Source organism: Falco rusticolus, chromosome 12 (genome assembly GCF_015220075.1).
Source record: "Falco rusticolus isolate bFalRus1 chromosome 12, bFalRus1.pri, whole genome shotgun sequence".
Classification (NCBI taxonomy): domain Eukaryota; kingdom Metazoa; phylum Chordata; class Aves; order Falconiformes; family Falconidae; genus Falco; species Falco rusticolus.
This window is the reverse complement of record NC_051198.1, coordinates 33,605,174-33,631,264: the sequence shown is the minus strand read 5'-3', so window position 1 is coordinate 33,631,264 and position 26,091 is coordinate 33,605,174. Positions and strand designations below refer to the sequence as shown.

General features: G+C 52.3%; 3 protein-coding genes across 11 annotated transcripts in view; 1 reads left to right on the top strand and 2 right to left on the bottom strand.

Moving 5' to 3' along the window:
* Positions 1-72: 72 nt before the first annotated feature.
* On the bottom strand, positions 73-21,725 carry KLHDC3 (kelch domain containing 3). 6 transcript variants are annotated; one of them, XM_037405808.1, is made up of 12 exons: positions 17,215-17,341; positions 17,003-17,101; positions 14,735-14,968; positions 12,234-12,410; positions 9,843-9,958; positions 8,400-8,471; positions 7,966-8,179; positions 7,590-7,676; positions 6,344-6,452; positions 1,403-1,476; positions 935-1,013; positions 73-715 (listed from the first exon to the last, which is right to left on the bottom strand). In XM_037405808.1, exons 3-12 carry the CDS (start codon positions 14,886-14,888, stop codon positions 649-651), a joined length of 1,149 nt encoding a protein of 382 aa, XP_037261705.1. In that variant the 5' UTR covers positions 14,889-14,968; positions 17,003-17,101; positions 17,215-17,341; the 3' UTR covers positions 73-648. The 6 variants fall into 6 exon arrangements, with proteins under 6 accessions (XP_037261705.1, XP_037261704.1, XP_037261708.1 ...); XM_037405807.1 differs by lacking the exons at positions 17,003-17,101; positions 17,215-17,341 and adding an exon at positions 21,607-21,725; XM_037405811.1 differs by lacking the exons at positions 17,003-17,101; positions 17,215-17,341 and adding an exon at positions 21,144-21,166.
* Positions 21,709-23,162, top strand: MEA1 (male-enhanced antigen 1). Its single transcript, XM_037405814.1, has 3 exons — positions 21,709-22,213; positions 22,316-22,430; positions 22,499-23,162. Exons 1-3 carry the CDS (start codon positions 21,935-21,937, stop codon positions 22,660-22,662), a joined length of 558 nt encoding a protein of 185 aa, XP_037261711.1. The 5' UTR covers positions 21,709-21,934; the 3' UTR covers positions 22,663-23,162.
* PPP2R5D (protein phosphatase 2 regulatory subunit B'delta) overlaps positions 23,045-26,091 on the bottom strand; it is a 30,916-nt gene continuing 27,869 nt past the window's right edge. For all 4 annotated transcript variants that reach the window (XR_005107029.1, XM_037405802.1, XM_037405804.1 and 1 more), the window contains one exon: positions 23,045-26,040. Coding sequence is in view for 3 of the 4 variants with exons in the window: in XM_037405802.1 (XP_037261699.1) it covers positions 25,903-26,040 (138 nt within the window). In the remaining variant the exon portion in view is untranslated. The remainder of the gene's footprint in view (positions 26,041-26,091) is intronic.

The following is a 26,091-nucleotide window of genomic DNA, read 5'->3' as shown; positions in this document are numbered from 1 at the left end:
GTGGTTCAGTCTCTCCCCTCCCATCTTTCTCTCCTCCAAGTTCACCTGCTAGGACACACACAGCAGCACAAATCACATCCGCCTCACCATTTATAAAACTCCCCCCAATTGCTGTTTACAACGGGAGCTGGGCAGAGAGTCCAGCTGGGCCCAGGCCCCCACATCTGGCTCAGCTTGGGGCTGGGACCTGCCATTCGGTGCCAGGAAGCTGCTCAGCGCTGGTGGGTGCAGGCGAGGTCCCTGCTCCCTTGAGGCCACGTGGGAACAGTTCACAGCCTGAGGCCAACCCCAGGGCCATGGCTGGTGGTAGGAGTTGATTCAGGCCCTTGGAGAGTCCAGGGATTAGTCCAGCACAGCTGCAGCTCCACAGACAAGGGGAAGGAAAGCAGGAGATGCTGGAGCCATCAGCAAGGAGCAGGGCTCACAGTTGTGCTGCTGGGGCAAGCCAATTTCTTGCCCAGTGGCCAGCTCTGCCTGCACGCTCATGCTGCCCAAAGCATGACAAGGGCAGAGGGAGGCCTAGCTAGGGCGAGACAAACCGAGCTCACATGTTCCTTGCTTGAAAGGGCTAAAAACTCATGCAGGCAGTGGAGCAAGACGTCGGTGTGTGGAGGGGCGAGGGCAGGGTGGCAGAGGGATGAACCGGTGTCAGCCCTGGGAGGAGACAATGGGGCGGCTGATGGTGCTGTTTGTTGTCATGGCCGAGAGCTCCCATCTGTAACACACCAACGGGATAGACTGAGAGAAAGCACACACACAGTGCCCAGGGCTGGAGCAGCTCCACCGCGCATCTGCTGCGGCTGTGGTCTCCAGCCCAGCCTGCCCCAAAGCCACACAGGGCTGAGGGGGGCCCCAGGCAGCCCTCAGCCAGAGCTGGAACACCCCAAGGACAGGGAGCACCCATGGGGTGACCTCCCAGCAAGGCACGCAGTACCTGATGTCATGGGGAAGGCAGGACTGGTCCAGGCTGTACTGAATCACCGCTAGCTTACACAGTGTCTTTAGACTGGGGCCTGTGGAAAGAGGGCAATTAGCCACAGCAGTCCTCATCTGGACACTGAGAGGGGGATCCAGGCATCATGCAATCAGTGCCACAGGAAACAGGGCAGAGCAGCCTGACCATCCCTCTGTGGGACGAGGCTGGAGCAGTTTTCTGTGCTCCCACAAGAAGTACGTGTGAAGGAGTGCATGAAGAGCCATAAGCCCAGCTCAGGCCTGCAAGCACAGCTGTATGTCTGGCTGGTCTGCCTTAAGCCACATACACCAGTCAGAGGCAGCTGCCAGGCTCTGAGAGGCTGGCACCTGGAGCCGTGCAGGACATGATATGGTGCTTCATAGCATGGCCTGCTCACAGGGCACCTTGTGGTGAGAGGCACAAGCTGGGCAGGGAGTGCTCACGTACTGAAGTCGAGGATGTAGAGATCGGAGTGATCCATCAGGTCGAATTCATCACCCATTCCTTCCTCTGGAGACGGGCTGCAGAAGCCAACAAAGTGTGTCAGTTGGTGCCAAAATGCTGTGCACCAGTTGCAGTCCCTTGGGCTCCCCAAGGGCTGAGCAAGTCCAAGATTGTTTCTGGCCTGCCTGCCCCATGCAGGGGCCCTCTGATCCCTCTGCTTCCCCCAGAAGAACCCAAAGTCATCACTGTCCCAGCTCCTTGCAGAGCAGGCAGAGCCACACAGAGCCAGTGGGCAGAACCACACACCATCTCCTCCACAAGCCACGGCACGGAATGGGGGAGGCTGCTGCCTCCTCATGCCCAACCACAGTGGCTCCAACTGCAAGCCTCCCTGCCACATCACCTGTCTCTCTTACATTGCTGCACTGCCAAACACAGGGTACACTCTGCTGGGAACATCCCTTTTACCCACTTGTACACTGACCAACCTCTGTCTGGTTTCATACTCCTCCCTCCCCAGGTACCTCCCAAATGGCTCTCCAACAACTGGGCAACCCTGCAACCTCCCCCAGAGCCGTGGCACCCACCCTCAGGACACGAGGATGGTGCTGGCAAATAGCTGCCTCCACAGCCGAGGCTTGCTGAGCATGCAGAGCCCTGAAGCAATTTCAGTGGATCCAACCCTCCAAAGAGCTACATTCAGAGAGGCAAAGCTGAGCCCTGGGACAAGGCAGAGGATGACTGAGCAGGCTGCAGAAGGGCTGTTACAGCAGCTCCTGAAGTCAGGCAGGTGTGTTTGCACAAGCATCTGTCCTGCTCTTGTGTGTACAACAGGCCCCATGGGCTGCTCCACAGCAGGCAGGCATCACCCAGAGAAACCCGCACTGTTGGGACTAACCAGCTTCACAGCAATGCCGCATCATGGAAGGCTGCCCTAGTAACACGTTAGGAAACACACACAGATCAAACTGCCTGGGCAGGCAGGGCTCAGCCCATCCCTACCTGGCCCAAAACACCGCCTGGGGCAGCAGGCCACAGCCCACACCATGTCTTTTTATAGACCTCAGGCCAGCTTCACCTCATGGCCAAGGGGAGGCATGCAATGGGAAGTAAGAGGATTTGGAAGAACATGACATGGGACAGGCAAGTGATCTAGGAAGAATCAGACATCACACAATGGCACAGTACAAAGTCCAAAAAGCTGTGCTGGTGTCCCCAGTGAGGCAGGTGAGATAAGCTGGAGACCCAAGAGGACTTTTTGCAAGGCTTTCTAGTTGTGCTGCAGGGCCACAGATCATGGGAACCATGACCCACCTCCAGAGATGGTGGCAGACTCAGCAAGTAGCTAGTGGCCAAGTTTTCTGCAACCTGGAGAAGCAACAAAAGAAGCCATATGCTAACAGGCAACACTTCTGCGCTCTCCCTGCCCACCCCAGCTCTAGCTTCCCAGGGCTGCATGAAATATCTGTAGACTGCCACAAGCCATATGTTACTCATGAGTCATGTCATGGAAACACGTGAGCTAGATACTTCCGTCTGCAAGCTCTTGGAACACTGATGATGCCAGGGACAGAGGCAGCACACACCACATCACACCACCCCAGCACTGCGGTGGACCAGACTATGATAAGCCAAGCTGCTTTCTTTGAGGAAATATGGAAAGTGCTTTGCAGAAGTTCAGCTTTTTATACAGAGCAGCAAAAGCAGCAGCAGAGAATAAGCACCTGGAGGAGATGCTGAGGTCTTCACCTGGCTTAATGGCAGCTCTTTTCCTCTTTGTCCACAATAGCCATATGTACCTCCTGCATTAGCACAATCTTTCCAGCAAAAGCCCACAGGTTAGCAACATGCAGCCAGGAAAACACCCTATTTTACTAGCTTGCATCTGCCTAGGCCAGAAGCTGGACTAGTTTTAGGTTCTGTTGCCATCTGGGGATGGCATCTCAGAAGACTGTAACTGAGCATGTGTCAGGCACAGATCAGTGCAGCAGTTGTTTTAAACTAATCTCATTTTGCCGATACTCCCATCTGATGTCGGTCCTGAAATGCTAGTTAAGAGCTACGACTTCAGATGTGTCTAGGGAACAGGCAGCCTCACCTATGGTTTCCTTCCTCTGCAGTCTTGATGGAACAGGCAAAGCACCTGAGGGAGTGGTCACTGCATCCCCCAGCACAGACAGACCAGCCTGTGCTGGGATGCTAGTGCCTGGACAGGGGGAAAGCACTCCCATGGCTAACGGTCATTTGAAGAATTCGAAAGAAAGAAAAGGTGTTTTAAGTCCCACTTCGGTTTGTGACAAGGCAATTTAGCATGTCCTCACTGCTTAGCTGAGACCTTATGCAGTGACTTCTCACCCCAGTGTCACTTGCTTCCCCACCTATGACCCGCTAAGCTTCACATCTCACGCAACATGAGACAGTACCTGCCCCCCACCCCCCGGTTCCCATAACCCCAGCACAAACCGCAGGGCACAGCTCACTGCTGACAGAGAAATGCTATTGCTGATGGGTCCCATCTGCCTGGATACAGGCAAGAGCCCCTTTAATTCCACCCTGTGCATTTACCATGCCACAATCTAATCTTACATCCATGTCACAGGAAACCCCAGACCATCCCTTATCTTTCAAAGGAAAGCCAGCAGGCACAGCGTCTGTGGTTTTAATCGCCAAACTGCAAGCACTTAGGGAAAGCCTGGAGTTCAAGACCAGGAGAGCTGCAGCTCCCAGACAGTGGGCTGTAGGGCACCCCTTTGCCAGTGAGAGACCAGCAAAACTGCTTGTTCCAGCCACGCAGCAAATGGGCACATTGGCAAAGGGCCTTGGGCCCTGCACCAAGGGCCCAGAGAGCGCCCCACTCCCTCACCAGAGCCAGGCGTTCCTGTGTGTTGTCAGGGAAGACACAGCCTCGAGCCAAACCTGTATTAGCATCTGTTCAGCTAAACTCTGTTTTATAGCATTCCCTCTCCCCCTCGTTCTCCCTTGTGGGTGGTCTCTGCATGCTGGGGAGACCAGACCAGGGCCCCAGCTGTGACACAGCTAACAGGAACAGTGAGCTTAGGGCTGCAGGACTTCCTGGTCACTTAAATGGGACACAAGTGACAGGATTGCTCCTGGTCACAGTGAGAGACCACAGCTGAGGCAAAAAGACCAGGCTCTGGGCAGGACTACAAAATAAACAAGAATTTGGATGCCATAGGAGCAGGCACCCTGCAGCAGTAAACAGTCTACAATGTATATGAATCCTGTCAGGGAAGGCAGGACACAAAGGAGTTTTGCCTGCCTGTCCCCAGTTGATGCTGCCTGGAAAGCTGAGCCGGCCAGCTCATCCTCCAAGCAGCCCTGCCGGATCCCCGCCTTGTGAGCACCTCCTCCCCCTTCCTGGGCAGGGGAGCACAGGTCAGGAGGCAGACCACAGGGAGTTCTCCATTACAACGACTTCCTGGAAAATTTCTTATCTCGCCAGGCAGCTCCAGAATACACCTGATAACTGTTACAGGAAGCAAACCCAGTCCTCACCCCCATCTCCCCCTTCCCCAGCCTGCAAGACCCTCCTGGCAGTCCAAGCAGGCTGCATTCCTGGCTGCCAGCAGCTCTTCCTATCCCACACTGGTGCCCATGAACTGGCCTACACTGGGGTTGAGCCTGGATTAAGGAACAAGCTGAATACTGAAGTTGTTCTGTGCAGAAGACAAGGCATTGCCCGGCAGAGGAAGATCAAACTCCAAAAAGCTGGTGTCAGTATTTGTTGTGGTCTGCTGGCATTTCCTAGGAGCACCTAGGTTTAACATCAGAGTTCAGCTGCTGCTCTAACACAAATCCACACCGCAGCATCTGAGAGAATCCGGAAGTGCCATCATGCCCTTCAGAGTCTTCTACCATCCAGAACAGCAGCCAGTACCGTTGAGAAGACTGGAGAAACTCAGCACCTCTGCCTACCTCCCCTGCACTAAGCACTCCCTCACACAGGCTCCTACAGCTAAGCACACACACCCCCCCAATCCTGGGGCTTGAAGGCCCTTCATTTCATCACACACTGGTACAGTGAGTCCATCAGCAGAACCTGCCCTGCCTTGTCCTCTGCCCCAATCTGTCTTCAGAAGTATTCCCAAAAAGCCACTCCCAGCGTCCCAGAGAAAACCCCAAAGCTTTCCAAACCATGTGGAGGGCTGAAAGTACTTCAGGTGTCTCTGCAAGGTAGATGGCAAATAGGCCTGTGCTCCAGAGCTGCGATTTGTCATTCCAGACAGCACAGAGCATGCCCTGGTGATGGGCCACTTCCTTTCTTTCAGCAGCTGTTAAGGCTCTTGGCCACATCCAGCCACCTTACACCCTGACAGTATCACCTCCAGTGTTTGACAGCTAAATCCTTAACACCAGGTCCCTTTTGTGAATGGAAACTTTGCTAAGGAACACTGGCACAGAAGAGAACATTGCCTTGTTGTGTGTATGGGCTCCTCAAACAGTTCCCAGCTGAGCTGACATCCCACTGCAGCTTGACAGACACCACACTTCCCCACAAAAGAAAAACTCCGGTGGGAGAAGCAGGGCAGCATGCAGGGGAGGATAACTCAGCCCAAGGTCTGCTATAGCACAGCAGACTGGGATACTTGTCCTTCTGAAGGCAGGATCTCCTCCCCACTTCCCACTACCTCTTTCACAGAAAGCTCGACTACTGCCCAACCCCTCCTGTTACATTTCTGCCTCCTCTTGCACAAGAGGGCTTGTCAACAGGCACTTTATGAGCTTACATGATATCCTCAAACCCTCCCTTGGCCTCTTCCTAGAGGAGCCCTGATCCACATGATTTCTTACACTTGTAAGGTAGGCAGACAGTTGCCATGAACCTCTGAAGTGCATCTGACTACAGCAAGGGGCAGAGAGTGGAGGGACACTGTGCTGAAGGGAATGGCAAACCCTCTCACAGAGCCACACCATGCAACTCACCTGGTGCCTCCAAAGAGAATGATTTTGTCCCCCACTCTGCAGCAGCACTGCCGGCGTCGAGGACATGGGCCTTTCCCCTTGGGCTCGATCTTCCTCCAAGAAAGAGAAACTAAAGGGTGGGAAAGAGTGCACCAGCTTGTCACAGGAGCCCGGACAAGACCCAGATATAAGCAGGTTATAGATTTAAAGCCAGAACCCACCCTCCCTGTCGACCCTTCTATGAGGTTGTTACTGAAGTGTCACTTAGATACTAGGCACAGCCCTGGAGCTCTGCCTGCTGAGACGGGAGTTGCATATCGAGGCCTTTCGCTTGCAAAGCTTGAGCGTCAGCACCTTGGGATGCCCTGGCAGCAAGCTGGACATGATAGGGAGCTGCAAAGGGCCGAGCTCCAGCAGCATGCAGCCTCCTCCCCCCAGCACCCTGCCGCGGTCCAGACGTGGAAGGAGAGCTGGGAGCCACCTCCATCTGCTGGCAGCCACTGTGAATGCAGAGCACCTTTGCAGAGTGGAGACTGCTGGGACAGCCTGGTTGTGGGAGCGTGCGGAATGGAACCAGGTGGAGAAGACCGCAGCAGCCTTTGTCCTTGCTGCTCTCTGTGGCTGAGGTGCTGGGGGGTGATTAATCGCTAATGCACAGCACTGAAAGCTTCGGGACCTCTCACACTAGCTCACAGATCAGCTGGGGGAGCAAGTCAGCTGCTCTCAGGTAACTTTACTATGCAAAGCAATTAGCAAACAAAATCAGTCTAATGGACAGCAAAAAGTGCCTGAGGACACCAAACCAGCTCACAGTTGACTGATATTCAGGGTACCTGCTGAACAACCATCTCTTCTGCTGCACAGTTTGATCTGGTGCCAAGAGAGTGTGGTATGGTGATCCTACAGCTCAAGTTGAATGGTTTCCCCAGCTAAACTCTCTGGCTCCCCTAATCCCGTTGCTTTCCCACATCTTCTTTGCTGCCAACACTTTTGCATATTTAAGAACAAGACAAAGTTTTGCCAACTGCCCATTTGATTAGCTGTGTCTTTCAGCAGTACTTGCTTTTCCACCTTCTAACTGAGATTTGGAGACAGTCTGAGGAGGAACAGCGATCCCCAAGCACAGCAGCAAGTTCCTGTCAATGCTATCAGAAGAGCCATTTACCCCCAAGCAGGCTCCTAGTCCTTGGAGAACATGCTCACCTGAGCACTCACACACTTGAGAGCCTTGAGCACTAGCACTGCAAAAAGTTAAAAGCATAAATACCTGGATTGAATTTCCAGAGGTCGTGGAAGTGTCTGTTCAGGCGTGCGTTGTAGCCACCAAATACATACAGCTCCCCATTGTAGCTGACTGTGGGGAGTAAGCATAGACATCAGTGTGCCACCCGAGGCAGAGCCCAGGTCCCTGTCCCAACATCAAACACAAAGCAAAGCTGTGCTGGTTATCCACCTTTGCTTATATCACCTTCATGTGCAGGGTTACATGCAAGGCTTTGCAGCGGGCAGTGGCTTTCCACAGAAGCCAGGCTCTGCAATACCCCTTGCTAACACACATGTCCACCAAGCAGAGCAGACACCCCTTCTGAGGCAGCCAGGGTTTTCCTTCCACTGTCCTCCTCTCTCAGCAGACCCACACTTACATGCCGAATGGCTCCGCCGGCCTTCAGGGAGCACTGGAGTTGGAGGGGAGTCCAGCCAGGAGTTTGTTTCTGTATCAAACACTTTAATGCGGTTACAGTAGATCTCATTGTTGGAGTGAAATGGCCCAAAACGATCAGCTCTGCCACCAAATACGTACATCTTTGTTCCAATGATGGTAGCGGAGTGGAAGTCTCTCCAGCGAGCTGGTGTACCCTGCAGGGACAGAGTAAAACCAAACAGGAGAAAGAATGCAGGTTACCCAGGGAGACGACACATCTTGATGGGGAAGCTGGGGTGGCTGTTTTCTCCTGGAGAGCTTCCCCTCCTGCAGATCTCAGCCACACCAGACAGGAGCTGTGAGACAAGTGTAGGCAGCAGAGAATAGCAGATACGAGACTTTCTCCACAAACCAGAGGGAAAAGCAAACACTGACCTTGGCAGAGATTAAGGTCCACATCATGTTTGTGGTGTCCAATTTATGGATATCGTTTGAAAAGCAGTCAGCCTGGAAGACAGCAGGGCAGTCTGGTCACAAAGGGACTGAGAAGCCTGGTCACATCCAACCCCAGAAAGGACGCTGTCCTACAGACCTACTCTCCTTTGAGTCAGCAATTCCCAAGAGACACGGTGCTTGCTCCAAAACGTCAGGGTAGGCAGCGCACTTATCACTTTACAAGAGGGAGGCAAAATCCATTTCTCCTCAAAGGTGTCTTGTCTCTGCCTGCAGCTTTCCCATTTGGTTGGTGCTCAGCTCCTCCCCTCAAGGCTGTCCTGCACACAGTATGTACATTCACAGCAGAAACCTGCTTCTACTCCATGCAGTGACAGAAGAAAGGGGCACTAACGAGACAGACTGTCCTTGCTAAGGCCACCTGATGAGAGGCAGAAGCTAAAATTACTTCCAGGAAGCTAAGCTTCCAGCAGCAAATACACTCTGGGTTCTGAGGATCCCACAAAACTCATCTGCAGCTAGCTGCCTGGAAAAGCCTGCATTCACAGGAACAGCACAGATTCCTGCTCCTCCAGGCTGGGGAGACGGCAGCAAGACAGCTACAGGCTTGTTTGGTCTTAGTTAAAAACAAGCCACATTTGAACTGCCCTGCAGCCATAATCACGATCATGGATTTGGCATACTCTTGTCCTCAGAAGAGAGGGAATAACCAGAGACTTCCGTAACAAAGCCTTAGCTTCATTCCAAATAAACAGATGTGACTTTGCACAGTTTTTCTGGAGTCTGGTGACTGGCTGAAATGGTATTTACCCACTTCTTAAGATCAGAGCATAAGGATTTGCTCAAAGGAGCAGTAGGCACACTGACAGCTAGTGCAGGATGACCTTTGGCTGAAGACATTCTTAATAGGAGGGCAAGCAAGTAGTTGCTGGAGGGGATCAGCAAGATGTGAGAGCAGGCACAGAATACAGGGAACATGCATCAGGTTATGAAAAAACCACACAGCCACACTGCAGATGTTGGAAGGTGATTTTTCTGGCTCATTTCTCAGACAAATGAAAATAAATGTAGATCAATATACATTTATTTAAAAAAATATTTATTTATCTCTCTAAATTTGGCAGAGAAATGACCCAGGAAAAAAAGTATATATAAAAATATTTCTATTTTTACCTCCACAAATTTATATGTTTTGGGAAAGAAAAAAAATAGTAATCCACCTTCTGTTTAGGCGTACTTTCCCAACCATCATCTCCACAAAACAATTAGCATAACCTGGGTAATTAATGCCATAACTTTGCAGAGTTATAAAATGAAAGCAACTATGGATACCAATATGACCCTGTATCCTGCCTATACCAGTGTCCTGGGTAGGAACACCCTCTTTCCCAAGGGATCTCCAAAGAACAGTTACAGACTACTCACCAGCTGTTCATAGCCTCCAAAGATAAACATGCTCTTTGCCAGGACACAGGCTGAGTGCCCATCTCTTGCTCCTGGGACCATTCCAGACACTTTCGGCGTGAACCACTTGTGTGTGTCTGAAACAAAACAGAAGGCAACACTAAGAAAATACAGCAGATGTGGGGATGGAATAGCTCTTTACTACTGTTCTTCATTTCTAAGACAGAAATCCTTCTCTCTTTTACACACAGCACCTGCTTCTCCAGAGAGGCTGCAAGCTTCTTCAGGTGAGGCCATCTGCCTGAGCCTCCAGAGGGGCAATGACAGAGGTCTCAGCTCCTAGCCATGGCCACAGACTCTGCCCAACCTGACAAACAGCTCACATTTTAAGTGTGAGTAGCACACCACTGCTTGAGCAATGTTATTTTTATTTAATCTCTTGCAAAGCCTACTTGTGAGTCACTTATCAACTCTGCATTTACAGTTTCAATTACAATGGAGCAGTGATGCCAAGTGGCTCAACTGACCTCACACCGTGGAGATGCTGACTAACTGACTGAGGAAAGACAACTCTCAAATCCCAGCAGAATTCACTTAACCATAAGCTCACTGTGTCAACAGAGCCACTATGCACATCCCCATCTCTGCAGTGCAGCTCTCCCTGTCTTATCTGCTCCTCTTGTTACATTCTCGTCCCCTCTTCAAGGGGAGCTTTCCTCACTCTTCTTCCTTCATGGCCCCCTTCACACTGCTCCCTGTAAGCCCACACGAGCCAGATTCAGCCCCTTAGCCTGCACACTCCAGGGCTTGGCTTGATTTAGGGGAGGACTTTAAATCCAGCCAGAACTCCTCTCCATGCCAGGGCAACATGGAGCCAAGTCAGCAGCTCACTGCCAAGCACTAACAGGCACCTGTCCCAAGAGCCTGGAGAGGCACAGATAAGCCTCAGGGCAGCAGGAGACATTCCTCCCACCCTCCCTAACTGCTGCGAGCTGCCAAAAGCAGTGCTTATTTCAGGCTGTGGTAACATCGGAGCCAAAGCAACATTCTTCACAAGGATAACTTCTCTGAACTTGGCCTGCAGGCACAGATACCCACCTAGGCTCCAGCTGGGATCACACAAAGGGTCTTGCAAGGTCAACAGAATCCCTGCGCAGCCTCTAGTGAGAAAGCTGCAGTGGCTATCAAGTTCCTTTCCTTCATGGGGCTGCTTCCAAGCCCAGTCACATGGTAGCAGCAAGAGCTCACCCAAGCGCCACACATCAAATTAGAGGTGGAAAAGACCTCAACTTGTGATAAGCTCTGCACACCAGGGGAGAAAACTGCACTCAGCCAGGACTTCATCCAGCCCGATATGACTCCCACAGTGGAACTTACACCAGATGGGACTGTGGCTGCCAGCCTCACTTTCCAGGATTGGCAGGGGACAGGCACAGCACGTACAGACAGCTGCAGAGGGTTCAGACCAGGACTGAAGTCTGGCCTTTCCATTAATTTTCACTTAATGCTAAAGCACTGGAGTTGGCAGGGAGAGCAGACAGCTGCCATTACAAGGCCTCTGCGTAGGCAGAGGTTTACTGGTAGCTTCCCAGCTGCATCTGTCAGGAGAAGGGGGAAACCCTGTGCCCAGAGAGCAGCTCCAAGCTGTGAGACTTTCCTGGCGAGGAAGGGAACCCACAACGAAGCACCAGAGCAAGCAGTTTCCTTCCAAGTTCAGCAAGTCAGTTACTGGTCAGTATTTAGATGGACATGCCTTCAGAATCCAGATGTATTCCCTTCCTTTCCTAACACCCATGTCCATCCAGTTCCTGATGGTGCCCATTCTCCCCAGGTGTTCCAGCAGCACTACGGAGAAGCCAACCAAAAGGCTCAAGGAGTTTATCTTTCAGGTTTGTCTAACTTGGCTCATGCCTCCCCTTATTTTGCCATCCTGTCCCTAACATCTGTGTTTTATTCCTCACTGTCCCTCATGCTTTCAGAAGGACGGACCACCCTGGAAAGGAGCCACAGTCCTCGAGAGTTCTAGCCCCTTCTCTCTGCAACCGTTCAGCCACAGTTAAGGAATAAAACATACACAGAATGAATGCTTCAGTCATAGTTGCTAGCAGAGAGAGCACACAAAGCTGACAGAAAAATTAAACCCAGTTTGACTATGAGTCAAGCTCAGTAATCTCTGTTCAAAGGTTTTTACAGAGAGTCAAGTGTTCAGACACACTGGCCACGCTGCTGCCTTTCTGAACATGCTGAAGCAGCCAGCAACACCGATTCCCCATTTGCACCATTTCCTCCAGACTGTCATCTTGTAGAGAGACAGAGGAACAGGAAAACAAGTTGGGGAGCAGTGCAATGGGGCAGAGAGAAGGTCTCATCAAGGGCAATTGTGACAAGGAAGAGCGAGAGGCTGGAACTTACTGACATCAAAGGCATAGAGCACATTGCAGGCTCCCTCAGTGTCGTTGCGACCGCCCCATATGTAGACAGTGTCGTCTATGAGCACTGCTGAGTGCCCATACCTCATGTAGGGCACTTCTCTCACATGGTCTCGGCTGTTTGTCCACACTGGAGGCAGTTTGATCCAGCGCAGAGACACTGAAAGCACAAATCAAGTCAAGTGCTAAACCCACTACACATGCTGACAGGTCACAACCCATTCTGCACGGTGCTTTTCCCTGCTATGACAGGGTGCAGAAGCAGTCTAGTAAGCAAGACAAAGCTGTGTCTGACCCTGAGTAGCAGGTAGTTAAGGAATATGGAAGCACAGTTTTCCCCAAGCCCCTGTCACAGGCAAAACTAGAGGAAGCACTAGAGGACCAGAGGACTCTGGACAGAAACAGGTTCTATTCTGCATCAATTACACTGAAGAGGTTTCCACTCTGGCTCATCGTAGACTGTGAGTGAAGGTACAGTGCACACACACACACACACACAAAAAAGGGAAAGGAGAAAGTGCAGAGGTGATAATGAATGCAGACACTACTTCAGGCTAGTAACATTTTTGAAGAGACTCAAAGCTGGAAGAATAGGCAGCACAGAAGTTCACTGCAGCAACGTGCAAGGGAGCACACCTGAAGGCATCATTTGGACTTGCAGTAGTGCAGTTTAAGTAAAGCAGTGCAGCAGCTTTGTAGGAATAGGGTTTGGTTTGTTTTTTAAGCTTTAGATGAGACAGCTGTCTGTCTCCTTTAGCACCACCCCCCCCCCCCCATACCCAAGTTCTCCCTGCAAGCTTTGTGTTACTAGTAGGAGCTCCCCGTGATTACAGGTTCTCCTTCCTGGCAGCCTGTGTGTCACGGTTCAACAGTAGCCAGAGCAGTCAACAGGTATTACAGGGTTTAATGACAGTGCAAAAGTCACAGCAAGTGTTACGTGGCCACTACATAACAGCACCCTGACACCCACCCTCCCTCTACCACACATACAGCCTTCAGTTTTGGTTTCAGTGTGGAGGTAACACAAAAATATAGAAGAAAACAGTCTGCAGTTCTCCTGAAATACTAACATAGGGAAAGGGTCAGGCATCTTAAAAGGTGAGCACCTACCCCAGAGGCAGGAAGGGCACTGAGGAAGCACGGCCAATGCTAAAGTCAAGCTGGATGGGATGTTTCCTACTTCAACCACAGTCTTCCTCTTTAGAAGACTGAAAGAGATCATTCAAAATCCAGCATCTTGGCTTTAGCACTGGAACCCAGCAATGCTAACTGAGCAAGGGCTTGAGAAGCCAGCGTCACCTCCCACGTGGCAGCTGCAGCACCGTGACACTTTAATATTTGGGAGTGGTAAAAAGGAAAGACAATGCAAGAGCATTCCTTTGGGCATGGTAAGTATGCTTCCAGCATAAGAGCAATATTCTACCAGCGCATTTTACAAGCCATGACATTCAACTGTCTTGAATGTAAGAGCCCAATCTCTTTGGATAGAGATGTTTTTGTTCACAAGATCCTGAGCTACACTCCCCCCTGCACTGTGAGCGGGTCTTCTTGGCAGCCCTGTGTAGCCAATGGCTATATCCACTACTGCACAAGTCAGTCTTCTCCAGAGTCAAATTTAGAGAAGTGAATTCACTGTGTCTTGCAGACAAACTAGTTTTACCTACACGCCACATGCATGTTAGGAGAGCATTCAGCATGCTGTCCTGTCTGCGAAAGTGGTCATTGGTTCTCTGCTCTTGTCTCTGTTCATCCCATCCAAGCATCTGTGCAGTTTTTCAAATACTTGCTTAATTACAGAGAAATACTTCATGGACCAGTTCAGTAACCTCTTCAGTTCAAAGAGAGCACTGCATCAAAAAATACAGCCTTTCACAGCGCAGTCACTGCTCCAACTCTGCCTCATGATGGATACTGGCTACCCTATGCAAACAGCTCCAGCTCTGGATGCTGTTCTAAGCCACATTGTGAGCCTGCACGATAGCTGCTGCCAAAATGGGAAGGCCCCTATCCTAGCCATATGCCCCTGTTGACTCCATCATGCTGGCAGTGGTTGTCAGCTGCCCCCCCAGGGACACAGCTCAACAGTCTAAACCTGGAGCCTTAAACAAGCACACTGGCTCCCACCCTTCCCATTCCACAAGAGGGGCAGCTGAGCATGGTCATGCTGCCAACTGGATGGGGGACCTGAACCAGCTAAACACTTCTTTGCACCTAGCTGAGTTACTGTTCACAGAGAACAAAGACAAAAGAAACCACTGGCTATATGGTTACTTCTAGTGAGTCCTTATTCTAAAATTCTGCTGAACCACAGCCCCTCCCCTGCCCCTGAGGCTTGAAAATACAGGACTGCACAAGGGGAAAAGCTACCATATATGCTGATAACAGACAGCATGTTACAGAGTGGAACATGTTAAGCAGCAGTGGGCAAGAAAAGTAATAACCGAGCCAGGCAAGCAACTCCTTCATGCACAAGGACAAATCTACCTGCATTAAAAACATGGACGTCAATCTGCCGCAGAGTCTCATAGTCTTCTCCAGAACAGTATCCGCCAAAGGAATAGACCTTGTGCCCGACGGCCACGGCCGCGTGGTTCACCCTCCGCGGCCCACCTTCCAAGTGCACTGCCCACCGTAGCATTCCTCTCTGCAAGCCAAACAGTCTTCAGGGCCCCCAGCACCACAGCTGCATGCTTCCTGGGCCACCACGATGTCACCTGGCTGTAACAGAGACAGAATGCTAAAATAATAAAATCAGTCTTGCAGGTCTTCCCTATCTTCCTTGAACACCAGCTACGAAGGTCACATTGGTGTACCCTCACCCATCTGCTCCCAACTGGAGACAGTTTTAATCTCCCCTTGGGAAGGGGACACAAGGCAGGTACTGTAACTTGAGCAAGGCTCTGAAGAGCAAGTAGAGATGCCCTTGCATACAAAAAAAAAAAAATCAGGGTGTACAGGCAGCCCAAGCCAAGGACCTTTGGCAAAGGCAGCCAAGTGCACCCAGCCATGCCCTGGTCATGTACATATCATGTACATGCCAGAACAATTTGTCCGCATGAATGAAAACACACAGCGAGAGCCAATTGTGAAGGTGAAAATAACAGAGCCAGAGGGAAGAAAGCATGCTCTTTGATCAGTTGTGAGAAACAGCAGAGGAAAATATTTTAAAAATTCACCACCTAACAAAATCCCCAAAGAACCGTCCCCACATAAAGCAACTGACTCCCTGATACGGAGGTGGACTACAACACTAGCATGTGGACTCACAGATTTGAGCACTAGGGTCCAACTTAATTAAACATCAGAGAAAAGGAACGCCCTAGTCTGGGGAGAAAGGTCTTTGCTAGCAATCAGAGTAAGGGCCTTTATCTCCCCCAGCAAATCCAGGCATAACTATAAAAATTCTGCAACATCGTATCTCAGTCAAGAAACTGATAATGCTTCATGCTTCAAGCAGATGGCTTAGATCAGCTCTTAGAGAAGTCACTGCAGCTGATTTGTTGCAGAGTTCTCCTTTGGGTCTAAGGATCTGGAGCACAGTCCTGCCCAGGTGCTTCCAAAAAAACAGGTCTGTTCAATTCTTTAACAGTTTTCCCCTAGCTGAAAAACAGCTGTTAGAAGAGACATCAGTGTTTCAATCAGCCTAAAGAAAATTATCTTTTTTTATCACTTGGTTCTAGCTTCTTGGAAGATGCAGTCAGCATGCTCCCACCCCATACCCAGTTTTAGCACTTGCAGAATGCAAAAAAAATTTGTGGATGCCTTAGAAGGAGGACTAAAATTCCTACACATTTTCTCTGTCTTTTTTTTTAAAGTAGTGAGTTTTCACAAGAAGAACTTTCCTCCTTTTTAAAGTTTCTGAAGTACCTGGACAGCAGCAAGAAGGGACAGTGCCATGCTACTCTGCTCCAATTTGCCTCCCCTGGCCCTTCAGCCAAGCAGAACCACCGCTCACAACTGGGCACCCGTACAGCCCATCTGCAGTCTGATCACTACAGGGCCACCATATCTGGCCCACCTGCACACTCTCATTTTATCCCCACCCAGGGAAAAACGTCAGAGATGCTCCCAACAGGGAGTTCCTGGCATGGAGCAGAGCTCAGGCTTACAGCTCCAGCTATGCATACTGTTGACAGCTCTAAAGAATCCAGAAACCAGTTGCCTCGTTCCAGAGCTCCTAAACCTCAGTAATATTTGAGCAATTTCTTTTTCAAGGTGTTCCCAAAATAGAGACTGGTATCCAGAGCATGCTCTGTGCCCAAAAGTTACAACCACAGGGCATGTGCAAAGTTCAAACAGAGCATCCTGCAGTCTTACATGTAAGAGATGAATGCAGACCAAGGAGTCCCTCCCACAAAGCCATTTCTTCCTGCAGCAGTCACCGTAACCTACATTGCAGTCAGCAACCCAGAAAGCCACATCAAGCTCTTCTCCAGCAGAGCTGCACCAGAAGGACCCAGGAACAGCCCCCCTTCCGCTACAGGCTACACTTCACTGTATGCCTGGGACCATCCCAAATTCAGATCTAGCAGGTTTGGGTTTGGGTTTTTAAATTACTATTATTTTTTTTTTAAGCCAGGCAGCAGCTCTTGTATAAGGCCTCCACAAAGCTACAGAACAGCTGAGTTTCCATGGAGATCACCAAAGTGGCTATTTCGGGCTGTTTTGAAGGTTTCACATATCTAAATCTGTTTCCTGCCTCAGTCATGAGTTATGACTGAAAAATCTAACCAATATTTTCCTCAAATCCACCTCTTGGTTAAGTGATTCTGTAAGAGACTCCTCCAGGAACTTAACTGGACTTCATCACCAGTGCCAATATTTTCAACACACTTGAGACTATGCCCGAACCTGGAAGATTAAGAGGATGAATCTTACTTCCAAGTTCTCCACTTGGTTCCTCCTGGGGCAGAGGAGCACCACAGCCTAGCACGGCAGGCAGGCAATCATACCAAGACGCTTACCTTTTCTGCCAGACAGGCTGGAAAACTCTTCTTCACCCTTTGGAGCTCACTGGAGCCATGTGCCAAGCAGCACACTCTGCCAGAGCAGGACACTGGTCCTTTCACTCCAGCAGGAGCTGGCTACCCTGTCTGAACAGTTTCGTAATTAAGATTAGTCAGAGGAACACAGGAAATGAAGGCTGCACATCCTAAGAAGTTAATCTGGTCAAGTGAGCGGCTGCAGCTCAAGGCCTGGCTGGTTAAAATGTAGGAAACTATGTTGATGTTCTAGCAACTATGTCGCAATTTTATTTTCTACCAGGACTGGGAAAGGTTTTTCCAGAGATCAGCCTCCCTAGGAGGCAGGGGGCTGTACTGAGGCCTGGGGCGGCAGCAGCAGGGTTGAAGTTGGCTGCGCTTCCCCTTGGCTCAGGACAAGGATAATGCTTCAGAGCAAACACAAAACTTAGCAAGCGCAGCCTGTTGCTGCCACTTGTCAGACTCAGGGCGTGCAGAAACACTGGCTTTATGAAAAGAAAACAGTAAGAAGTGTGAAGTGATCCTTACAGGATCACGTATTAAAAGCTAAAGGAAAACATGGGATTTAACAAGCTGCAAGGGTTTTCCAAACCTGAGTGCTCTTCTCCACACTGAAATACAAACATCCAGCCAGACTCCATCTTCTCTTCTGCCACTGGCCACAACCCTACTCTGAAACTGTCACATCTTCCCGCCTTTGCCAAACATTTGCTCTCCCCAGTTCGGCCACACAGGTCCACCCCCCTCTCCTCTCTGCACAGCCCTGTCCCCCGAGGATCCCCCACTCCTCCCCATGCTTTCTGCATCCAGCTCCAGCCTCTCTCCTCTCCTGCCTTTTTTGGAATGGTTTCATTACACTAGTCGTCTGTCCCAGCGCCAATTCTCCTCCTGCAGTTCCCCTCCCTGCTCTATCTGCAAATAGGAGTTAAACACATCTTTTGAGAAAAAAAATTCTGTCCAACAACTATGCACATTGCCAAGTTCCATTTCAGATTTTGATTTCTAATGATAGTTTATATGATACAAGGACATAAATACATCACTTTCCAACCACATTCCTATGAGGACTTCTTAATAGGAGGCATTAATACACCTGACATTAGGCAGGGTGCCTTTTTCTTCAAAGACCACACAGGGCACAGCTAGGGGGAGAGAGGAACAGTAAAAATCAATATGAAACAGTTTACTGACAATTTTCCCCAACTGTACAATATTAAGTTATGCAAAATACATTCTGTGATTTCTCATTTAGGACACCAGCAACAGGCATTTAAGCTATAAAACAGAAATATTGACAAGACTGAGGCAAATTTTACCAGAGAACCAGGAGGACACTGGCTGCAGGAGGCAGTACACGTGCCAGCTCAGGCAGAACAGGTGCCTTTTCACTTTGCATCGCAAACCAAAGGGACAGTTACCAACACTAACATTCATCACAGATCAAAGGAAGGGCTTTCACTCCACAGAAAAATTAAGCCTGAACCATTTATATCACAGAAGCTATTGCTACTGCCAAAAGCTAGCAGCGTTAAGAGGAGGGCTGCCTTCTACAGGGCTTTGTGCAGACCCTGAGCTAGGCATGTGTCCCTTTTCTGCATCCTGCTGAGCCACCCCTCTCCTCCCCAGAGCTGCACCTCTTTTAGAGCAGCCTCTGCAGTTCATCCACACCCACAGCAGAAGCTGGTTGAAGGTCTGAGGAATCTCCTTTGACTGATTCAGCATGTCCAGCTGGAATCATGCCCCCAAGAACTGCGACCATATACTTATAGGGAGACCAAAAAGCTCCATCAAAACAAGTACAATTTTCTTATGCAGCAAAAGAAGAGGTTTTCTAAATGAAACAAAACCAAAGAAACTGCACTCCCACATGCTCTATTAGTTCAGCATACACTTGCTCACCTTAGATCAGGAAGCTCTGGCTGCCTCTCTTCCCCCAATCTCAGCTGGGAGAAGCAATGCGCTGAGCATCCTGACCATGTGCGTGCACGCATGCACATGGGGTCTCCTTTGCAGAAGGGCACGTGTGCTTCTGTTCAAGCACTTGCTCTCACTGGTGCATGTGTCAGCTCCCCACCTTCACCTCTCCAAAAACTAACAGATCTTCCAATATCATTTTGCACTTGTAGAAGCAGCAATCATGTCATCTTCACAACTCCCCATTTCTCTGGTCTGGCACAGTCTATCCAGAGTTACAGTCAAGCGCAAAGAACGCGGAGAAATTTGGGTTGAAACCCTAGTAGGTCTTGTCATTAATTGCTAGGAATAAGAATGTTTCTAAAAATCAGGTTACACTTTACTTACTGTTGAAGTACCTGATGCTGCTGATGCCGGAACCTAAATGAGCATAGCAATGAGTTGTTCCTGTGCCACTAAGCACTGGGAGGCTAAAATTAAGAAGTACTCAACCTACTGTGGTCCCACAGAAATTCCTGAAGCCCTCCACCGACTGTGCACAGCACCACAAACCCAGGTATGTGCTTCCAGAGCAAGTGGTGCAACAACATCCATAGGGTGACCGCAGACTGGCTCTGTCACTGCAGCCAGGCATGACACCTGACCACAAGCGGAAACTCACAAGCAGAGAAATAGCTATGAACGTCCTTCAACACCTCCCTTGTTCTCCGTCAGCGCTGACATCCAGAAAAGGGAGTGCAGCAATCCACCCGGACCATTTCACTGCTAAGCAAGGGAACAACCAGGTTTTAAGTCAGTTCTGTGCTCTTCAAAGACAGCACCTATAGACAGCACTCCCAAATAGCTGGCTGTGCTGATGTCTGAAGATGCACAGAATGCCTGAAACAGCCTTCAACCTAACAGCCCCAGCTTACACCTAACAAGAGTCTACCAGCACAACATACAACCTTCTGAGATCAGAAGAAAAATCATTCAATAGTTTCTCACTAGCATACCTTCCAAAACTGTTGCGGTGACTTGAGCAAAGGGTCATAGATGTAAGGGGAAAAGACAAGGCGGGGGGGGGGGGGGGGGGGAAGTAACCATGGCTTTTGGTCAGATTTTTCAGCTTTTTGTTCTATTTGCTTTAGACTTTCTATTTTCAGTCCCTACAATTACCTATGAAAACATTTCATTTCAGATAGATAGCTACTGACCATCTCCAAGTACAGCAGATGATAATCTTAGAACAAAAATATATATCCTTGGATCCATTTCTTTGCGCAAAGAGAGTTCACCGGGCTGCCTGATTTCTCTACACACACAGCAAGAAACCTAGAGCCATTTCTGAAAGCTGCTCGCATTAGCTTTGCTGCAGTCAATTCCCACAGCAAGGGGGAAAAACCCAGCAGAAAGCGGCCTGGATTTTCAAGGGCTCGCTCCGTTACCCCCAGGCTTACAGCAGCACCCCAAGCAGAGCCAGCTACTGCTCCTGCAAAGCTGCTCCAGGGAGCGAATCCTACCGTGTGGCTGCCTCAGTCCCGTCTCCCAAAAGATGCCAGCCACAAGGTTTAGTAACACTTAAAATAGACCAGCCAGCTCACAGCAGTCCAATACAGGCAGTTCTATTTCAAGCACATCCAACTTACTGTTAGAGACAGCATGAGAACAAGCCGCTTTCTTCACTCACGCTTGACATTTATCTGATGCCTTGACTATTTAGACTAAGGCAGTGTGAAATTGCAAGCTTGCACATTCAGCAGCTCGGACACTCGCAAGGCAATTCCAGCGGCTGTAAACGAGATGGTGCTAGAACAGCCCCTGAGCTGCTTAACCCAGACGGCTCCGGAAGCTCGCGTTGGACACGGGAGGCACCGACCGCGTCCCCGTGTCGTCCCTGCGGACAGCTGCGCTGCTTCCTGGTTTCTGCCCCAATATCTTGCCCGCTGCTGGCTGACTTTTGCCCAAAGCCCGGCTTCATCCCGCACATACCGAGCCGCGGTCCCCCCTCTCCCCACCTGGCCCCCCAGACTCCCCCTCTCCATGTGCGGCGCCTAAGCCTGGGCACGCTCCTCGGCCCCCGGCAGCGGGGCAGCCCCGGCAGCTGTTCGCTCCGCACAAGCCGCGCCACCGCCCTCCTCAGCACCCGCCGCTGGCCCCGGGCCGGCCCCGCAGCCGCCGGTACCCGCGGGCAGCCCCCGCCGCGGGCTGGCAGCGTGGCCGAGCCGCGGGAGGTGTCAAGGCGCTGAAGCCGCCCCAGACGGCGTCTGCGGCGGGGCGAGGCACGGGGCAGCCCCCGGGACGAGGCGGGTGGGCTGCGCGCCCCCGGCCCCTCAGGGCCGCCCCACGCCTCCAACGGCCGCCGCAGAGGCGGCAGCCTGGGCCCCCGCGCCGGCCCTCACGGACGGGTTACGGGTGGCTCTAGCCGCGCCGGCCCCTCCTCAGCCCCGGGGTGCCCCCTCCTCAGCCCCGGGGCCGTACCTGACGACAGGAAGGCGGCCCGACAGCCCCGCTCCAGCGGCCACGCCCGCCGCTCCTGGGACTTGTATTACAGCACCGCCCCGCCAGGGCGGAGCGGCACGGCACGGCCCAGCCGTGCCCAGGACCCCTCGGAGGAGGTGCCTGCCCAGCTTCCCGCGCTGCCGCCGGCCGAACGCGATATGGCGGCGGCGGGGGAGGCCGGGGGCGGCGCAGGGCCCCCCGCGACCCGGAACTACAACACCCACAATGCCCCGCGGCGCGGCGGCGCTTCCGGGCGGTGACGGGGCTCCCCGGCGGTGACGGGGCTCCCCGGCGCCGCGCCCGGTGGATGGCGGTGGTGCGGAGCATGGGGCCGGAGCGGGTGTGTCCCGAGGAGCCGGGGCCGCCGGAGGCCCCCGACGGCGCGGCGGGATGGAGCGGCGATGAGGAAGAGGAGGAGGAAGAGGAGGAAGAAGAGGAGGAGGAGGAGGAGGAAGCGGCGGAAGGCGGCGGGTACTTATACCAGCCGCTAAGCCAGGAGCCGGAGCAGGGCCCCGCTGAGGCGGGCTCCCCCCTCGGGCCGGAGGGCTGCGCTGAGCCGGGCCCCGGGCTGCAGGAGCGGCTGCAGGTACCGGGGGGGCCGGCACTGGGGCGGGGAGGGGCGGGGGCGGGGCCCTGCGGGCGGCAGGGGGTGCCGGGCCCGGTCCCCGCTGCCCGCCGTTCCCCGTAGATGCTGCGGCTGCATCTGCCCGACCCGCCGGTAGACAGCGAGGAGGAGGAGGCGGCGGCTGCGGCGGAAGGCGGCGCGGCTCCCAGCAACCGCAGCTCCATCCCCATGGACGCAGGTAAGAGCGGGTCGGGGCGGGCCCCCCGGCCGCCCCCGGCCGCGGCCTCACGCCTTGCCCGTCCCCAGAGCACGTGGAGCTGGTGAAGCGGACGATGGCCGGCGTGCAGCTCCCCACCCGTGGCATCCCCGCCTGGGCCAGCCAGATCTCGGAGGAGCAGTGGAAGGCCGTGGTGCAGCACACGCTGCAGGCGCGGCAGAGCCTCGGCGGCCCCCGGCCCCAGTGGCAGTGAGGGCCCAGCTGACGTTCAGGGCCGCTGCCCCGAGCCCCTCCGCTGCGCCCGCAGCCGGGCAGTGACGGGACTTGCCAGCATCGGCTTCCCGTTTTCTCCCACTGCCGTGGTTCAACTTCCCTCCCCGCTCCTTTCCTGGTCCTAGCTGGCACGTAAGTCGCTGTGACATCCTTGCGTTGGCTTCCTCTGCCTTCGAGGAACCCAACCGGTTCCTGTACTGGTGTGCATGTGGACGGAGGGTGGCTTCACCCAGGTTCCCTTGGGACAAACGCTGGATGTGTCCTGTGCTGTCAGTGCTGGGGAAGTCCCTCTCCACGCTGGGACCCCTCCATCCTCCCAGGCCAGGGGCCATGTGTTGGGATATCAGAGGCGGAGTCCAATGTGTCTTTCCAAGAGGTCGGTTTTATTTAGTTCTGTACATACAGGGACATCTGTACAAAATCCAACACTTTCATACTATGTAATGCTCTACTGAAAATAAAGTACACCATATGTACATATGAACTGTAAGCAGCTTAATACTTGTGTCCAGGGGGTGAATGCAGTAGTTAGTTTTTCTTGTTCCCTTGGAAGGAGGGAGCCAGTTGAAGTGGAAGAGGCAGCTCCAGTTCTGTCCATTTGGCTGATGTGGGGAAAGGCATAGGTAGAAATGAGCAGCACTAATGCAAGAAACCAAGTGTTGAGCAAGGGGCAGCTGTAGCGTGGCAGACACAGGTCTGCATACGAGTGGTACGTGTGGCAGAGAGGGTGAATGCGTGCGCCCCCCCCCCCCCCCCCCCCTTCCTCACATGGTCCCCTTCTTAGATGTCCAGGACACTGGAATGAAGAGGCAGCAAAGTAACGGCAACGTGAAGGTACTAAGCATAAGTTCCCTGACCCAGAACAAGACACACAAAGCCATGAGAACATTGAAGCTGTACAGCACGTAGTCGTGATGCGTTATGGTCCTGCCCCTGCACATGGCACAACCCTGGCAGCATTCCTCCAGCCACGCTCAGGGACTGCCAGCACAGACAGACCACCTGTGCGGCAATGACAGCCTGTGTGCACCAGAGTCTCTGTTCCTTCTGCAGGCGGAGCAGCCCACAGCAATGCAAGGCAGCCACTGCCTAGCAGCAAGCAGGCTCAATTGAGGGCATATGCATGCTGTAGCACTCTAAAAATGAGGTGGCGGCTTACAACGCAATGCTAAGCGGACAAGTTGGAAAGCTTATACTGCAATGGGAAGAAACATCCCCCCCAGCCCGAGCCCTGTTGTAGGTGGTACTCGGCAGTCCTTGTCTCCGCTGCGCCCCGAGGTGCCTGCCGCTTTTGTGCACCATCCAGCATTACCCAGCGCATGTCTACATTCTGTGCCAGGCATGAGGTAATTGATTGGCAGCTGACCATGAGCTTGGGCTAATGTTCAAAATAAGCAATAACCTCCCTGAGGTGTGTCAAAAGTCTCCTGACGAACTGGCCCATTGCATGAAGCAGAGGGGAGGTGGGGTCCTGCATGACTGCTGTGATCTCGCACATACTCATGCTTGCCAGCTGCTCCTAAGAGATGGTGGCATGCCTAACGAGGGCCGAACAGAAAGAGAGCTAAACAGGGCAGGGGTACAGGATACACGGGGGAAAAACAGCCTGGTGTGGGTTGGAGGAAAGATGTGCTGCACACCAGCAGTAAGATTGGAGAGGACAAACCTCTGACCTGGGAATGGTTTATGGGTGAGGACAAGCAGATATGCCAGGACCTTCTGCAACATCCCACAATGCTGCAAAGCAGTGTCAGACTAGCACCGACCCCATAAGCTCCCTGCACTATTGCAAACCCACTTAAGCTTGTATGTCAAGAAAGCAAGTGCAGCAGGTAAGAAGCAAGGAAGAGTCCCTTTTCTATTACAAGCCAACCTTCCCGAGGTGGTACCTTGGCCTGGCACTGAATCTGCACCACAAAAGGTAGAGGAGAAAGCTGGATCACAGTAGCACCCAAGTGCTGTGCAACCCCCTGGGCTATCAGCAAGTGTGCTCTAAATGCTAATTAGCACAAGAAGTCCCTGATGCACCATATGATAACTAACAAAGGCCTCAGGCCACAGCAGGTGCCAAAGTAACAGGGCAAGGCGAACTTTGCTCAGAGCACCCACAAAGCGATTCAGCAGTAGCACCTAGCCATCGATAGTAAAGAGGAGACAACTGAACACTCAGAAATGCAGCCTGGCTACGTAATATGTGTATCCATCGCTTCTTCCGCTAGTTTGCAGAGACTACTTGAGCAGCACAAGCTTCCTAGAAACCCTGGCCACTGCAGAGCTAAGGATGGGATACAGCGACAAAGGGCGAGCTACAGGAGTATTTTAATTGAGCAGGTAGAGGAAGAAAGCAGAAGTCAGTAGCTGACACCTGCTACAAAGCAGGAAGTTAGTTCTGGGCCCACAATTAACCCAAGACACTGGGATGGAGATGAGTCAGCATGGACCAACACAAACAGCTGAAGGAATTCACTTTCCCACCAGAGAGCTTCTAAGGATGCTCTAAAGGGAAGGCTGCAATAGTATGTAGTACTTGCACCCAGCTTTATTGGGGGTGACAAAGCACTAACCCCCCACTCCACTGACAGGGGAACAGAACAAGGGGCTTGAAGCAAAAGAAAGGTGGAAGTGAACATCTCCTCCGCTGTATGCAAGACCCTCCAGCTGCAGCGCTGCACCCCAAGGCAGGGCAGAGAGGCAGCAGAGCCCCCCCAAACTGCCGCAGGCTCCTGCCCTTGAGCTCAGCCTGACCCCTGACCACTGCAGGGCTGGGCTGCACAGGCAGCAGGGCAGGCATGGTGGAGAGGGGCACTTGGGGCTGGCAGCAGCATGCAGAGCCACACTCAGTAGTCCCTGGCCAAGGCAGAGCCTGTGTTGCAGGGCAGCAAGGCTCTGGCTCCCAGGCAGAGTAAGAACTGGGCAGCAGCTGGAAATGAAGTGACTTCTGCGTGGGCTGAGACAATCCCAGATCAGGCAGGCTCCCTTCACGCACGCACACCCAAGGTGGAAAAGCAGGAGGAAGGAGGAAGAGCAGGAGAATATGGCAGTGGTGAGATACAAGTCATAACATAAAACCAGATCTACCCTGGAGGGATGCAGATGGAGTGGAGGACAGGCACAGCTCACCATGTTCATTCCTTATTTATACATGAGAACTGAGTGCATTTCTGTGACCCCTGGGGGAAAGGGATGGGGCAAGAGCTTCCTGGCCCAGCTCCTGAGCCCGTCAGAGAGCCTCCTGGCTTGAGGTGAGAAACTCTTCTGCTCTCTTGTGGGCCTCCAGGGCTTTTATAGTGTAGACATCCTGAGGAAGCTCAGATTTCCGGCGCAGCAAAGCTTTCTCCTTCTTAATGTCTTTCAGCATCTACAGACAAACCAAAGGAGTCAGGGTTCAGCAGTAAACCCCTTCACCCCT

Excerpts from the sequence above, each read along its gene's own strand:
- MEA1 (XM_037405814.1), top strand. The coding sequence starts at position 21,935 with ATGGCGGTGGTGCGGAGCATGGGGCCGGAGCGGGTGTGTCCCGAGGAG. Across the intron at positions 22,214-22,315 it reads GGCTGCAGGAGCGGCTGCAG|ATGCTGCGGCTGCATCTGCC; the intron begins GTACCGGGGGGG and ends CGTTCCCCGTAG. Across the intron at positions 22,431-22,498 it reads CTCCATCCCCATGGACGCAG|AGCACGTGGAGCTGGTGAAG; the intron begins GTAAGAGCGGGT and ends GCCCGTCCCCAG.
- KLHDC3 (XM_037405807.1), bottom strand. The coding sequence starts at position 14,888 with ATGCTACGGTGGGCAGTGCACTTGGAAGGTGGGCCGCGGAGGGTGAAC. Across the intron at positions 8,180-8,399 it reads GGACCTTAATCTCTGCCAAG|GGTACACCAGCTCGCTGGAG; the intron begins GTCAGTGTTTGC and ends CTGTCCCTGCAG. Across the intron at positions 7,677-7,965 it reads CCGGCGGAGCCATTCGGCAT|TCAGCTACAATGGGGAGCTG; the intron begins GTAAGTGTGGGT and ends TACTCCCCACAG.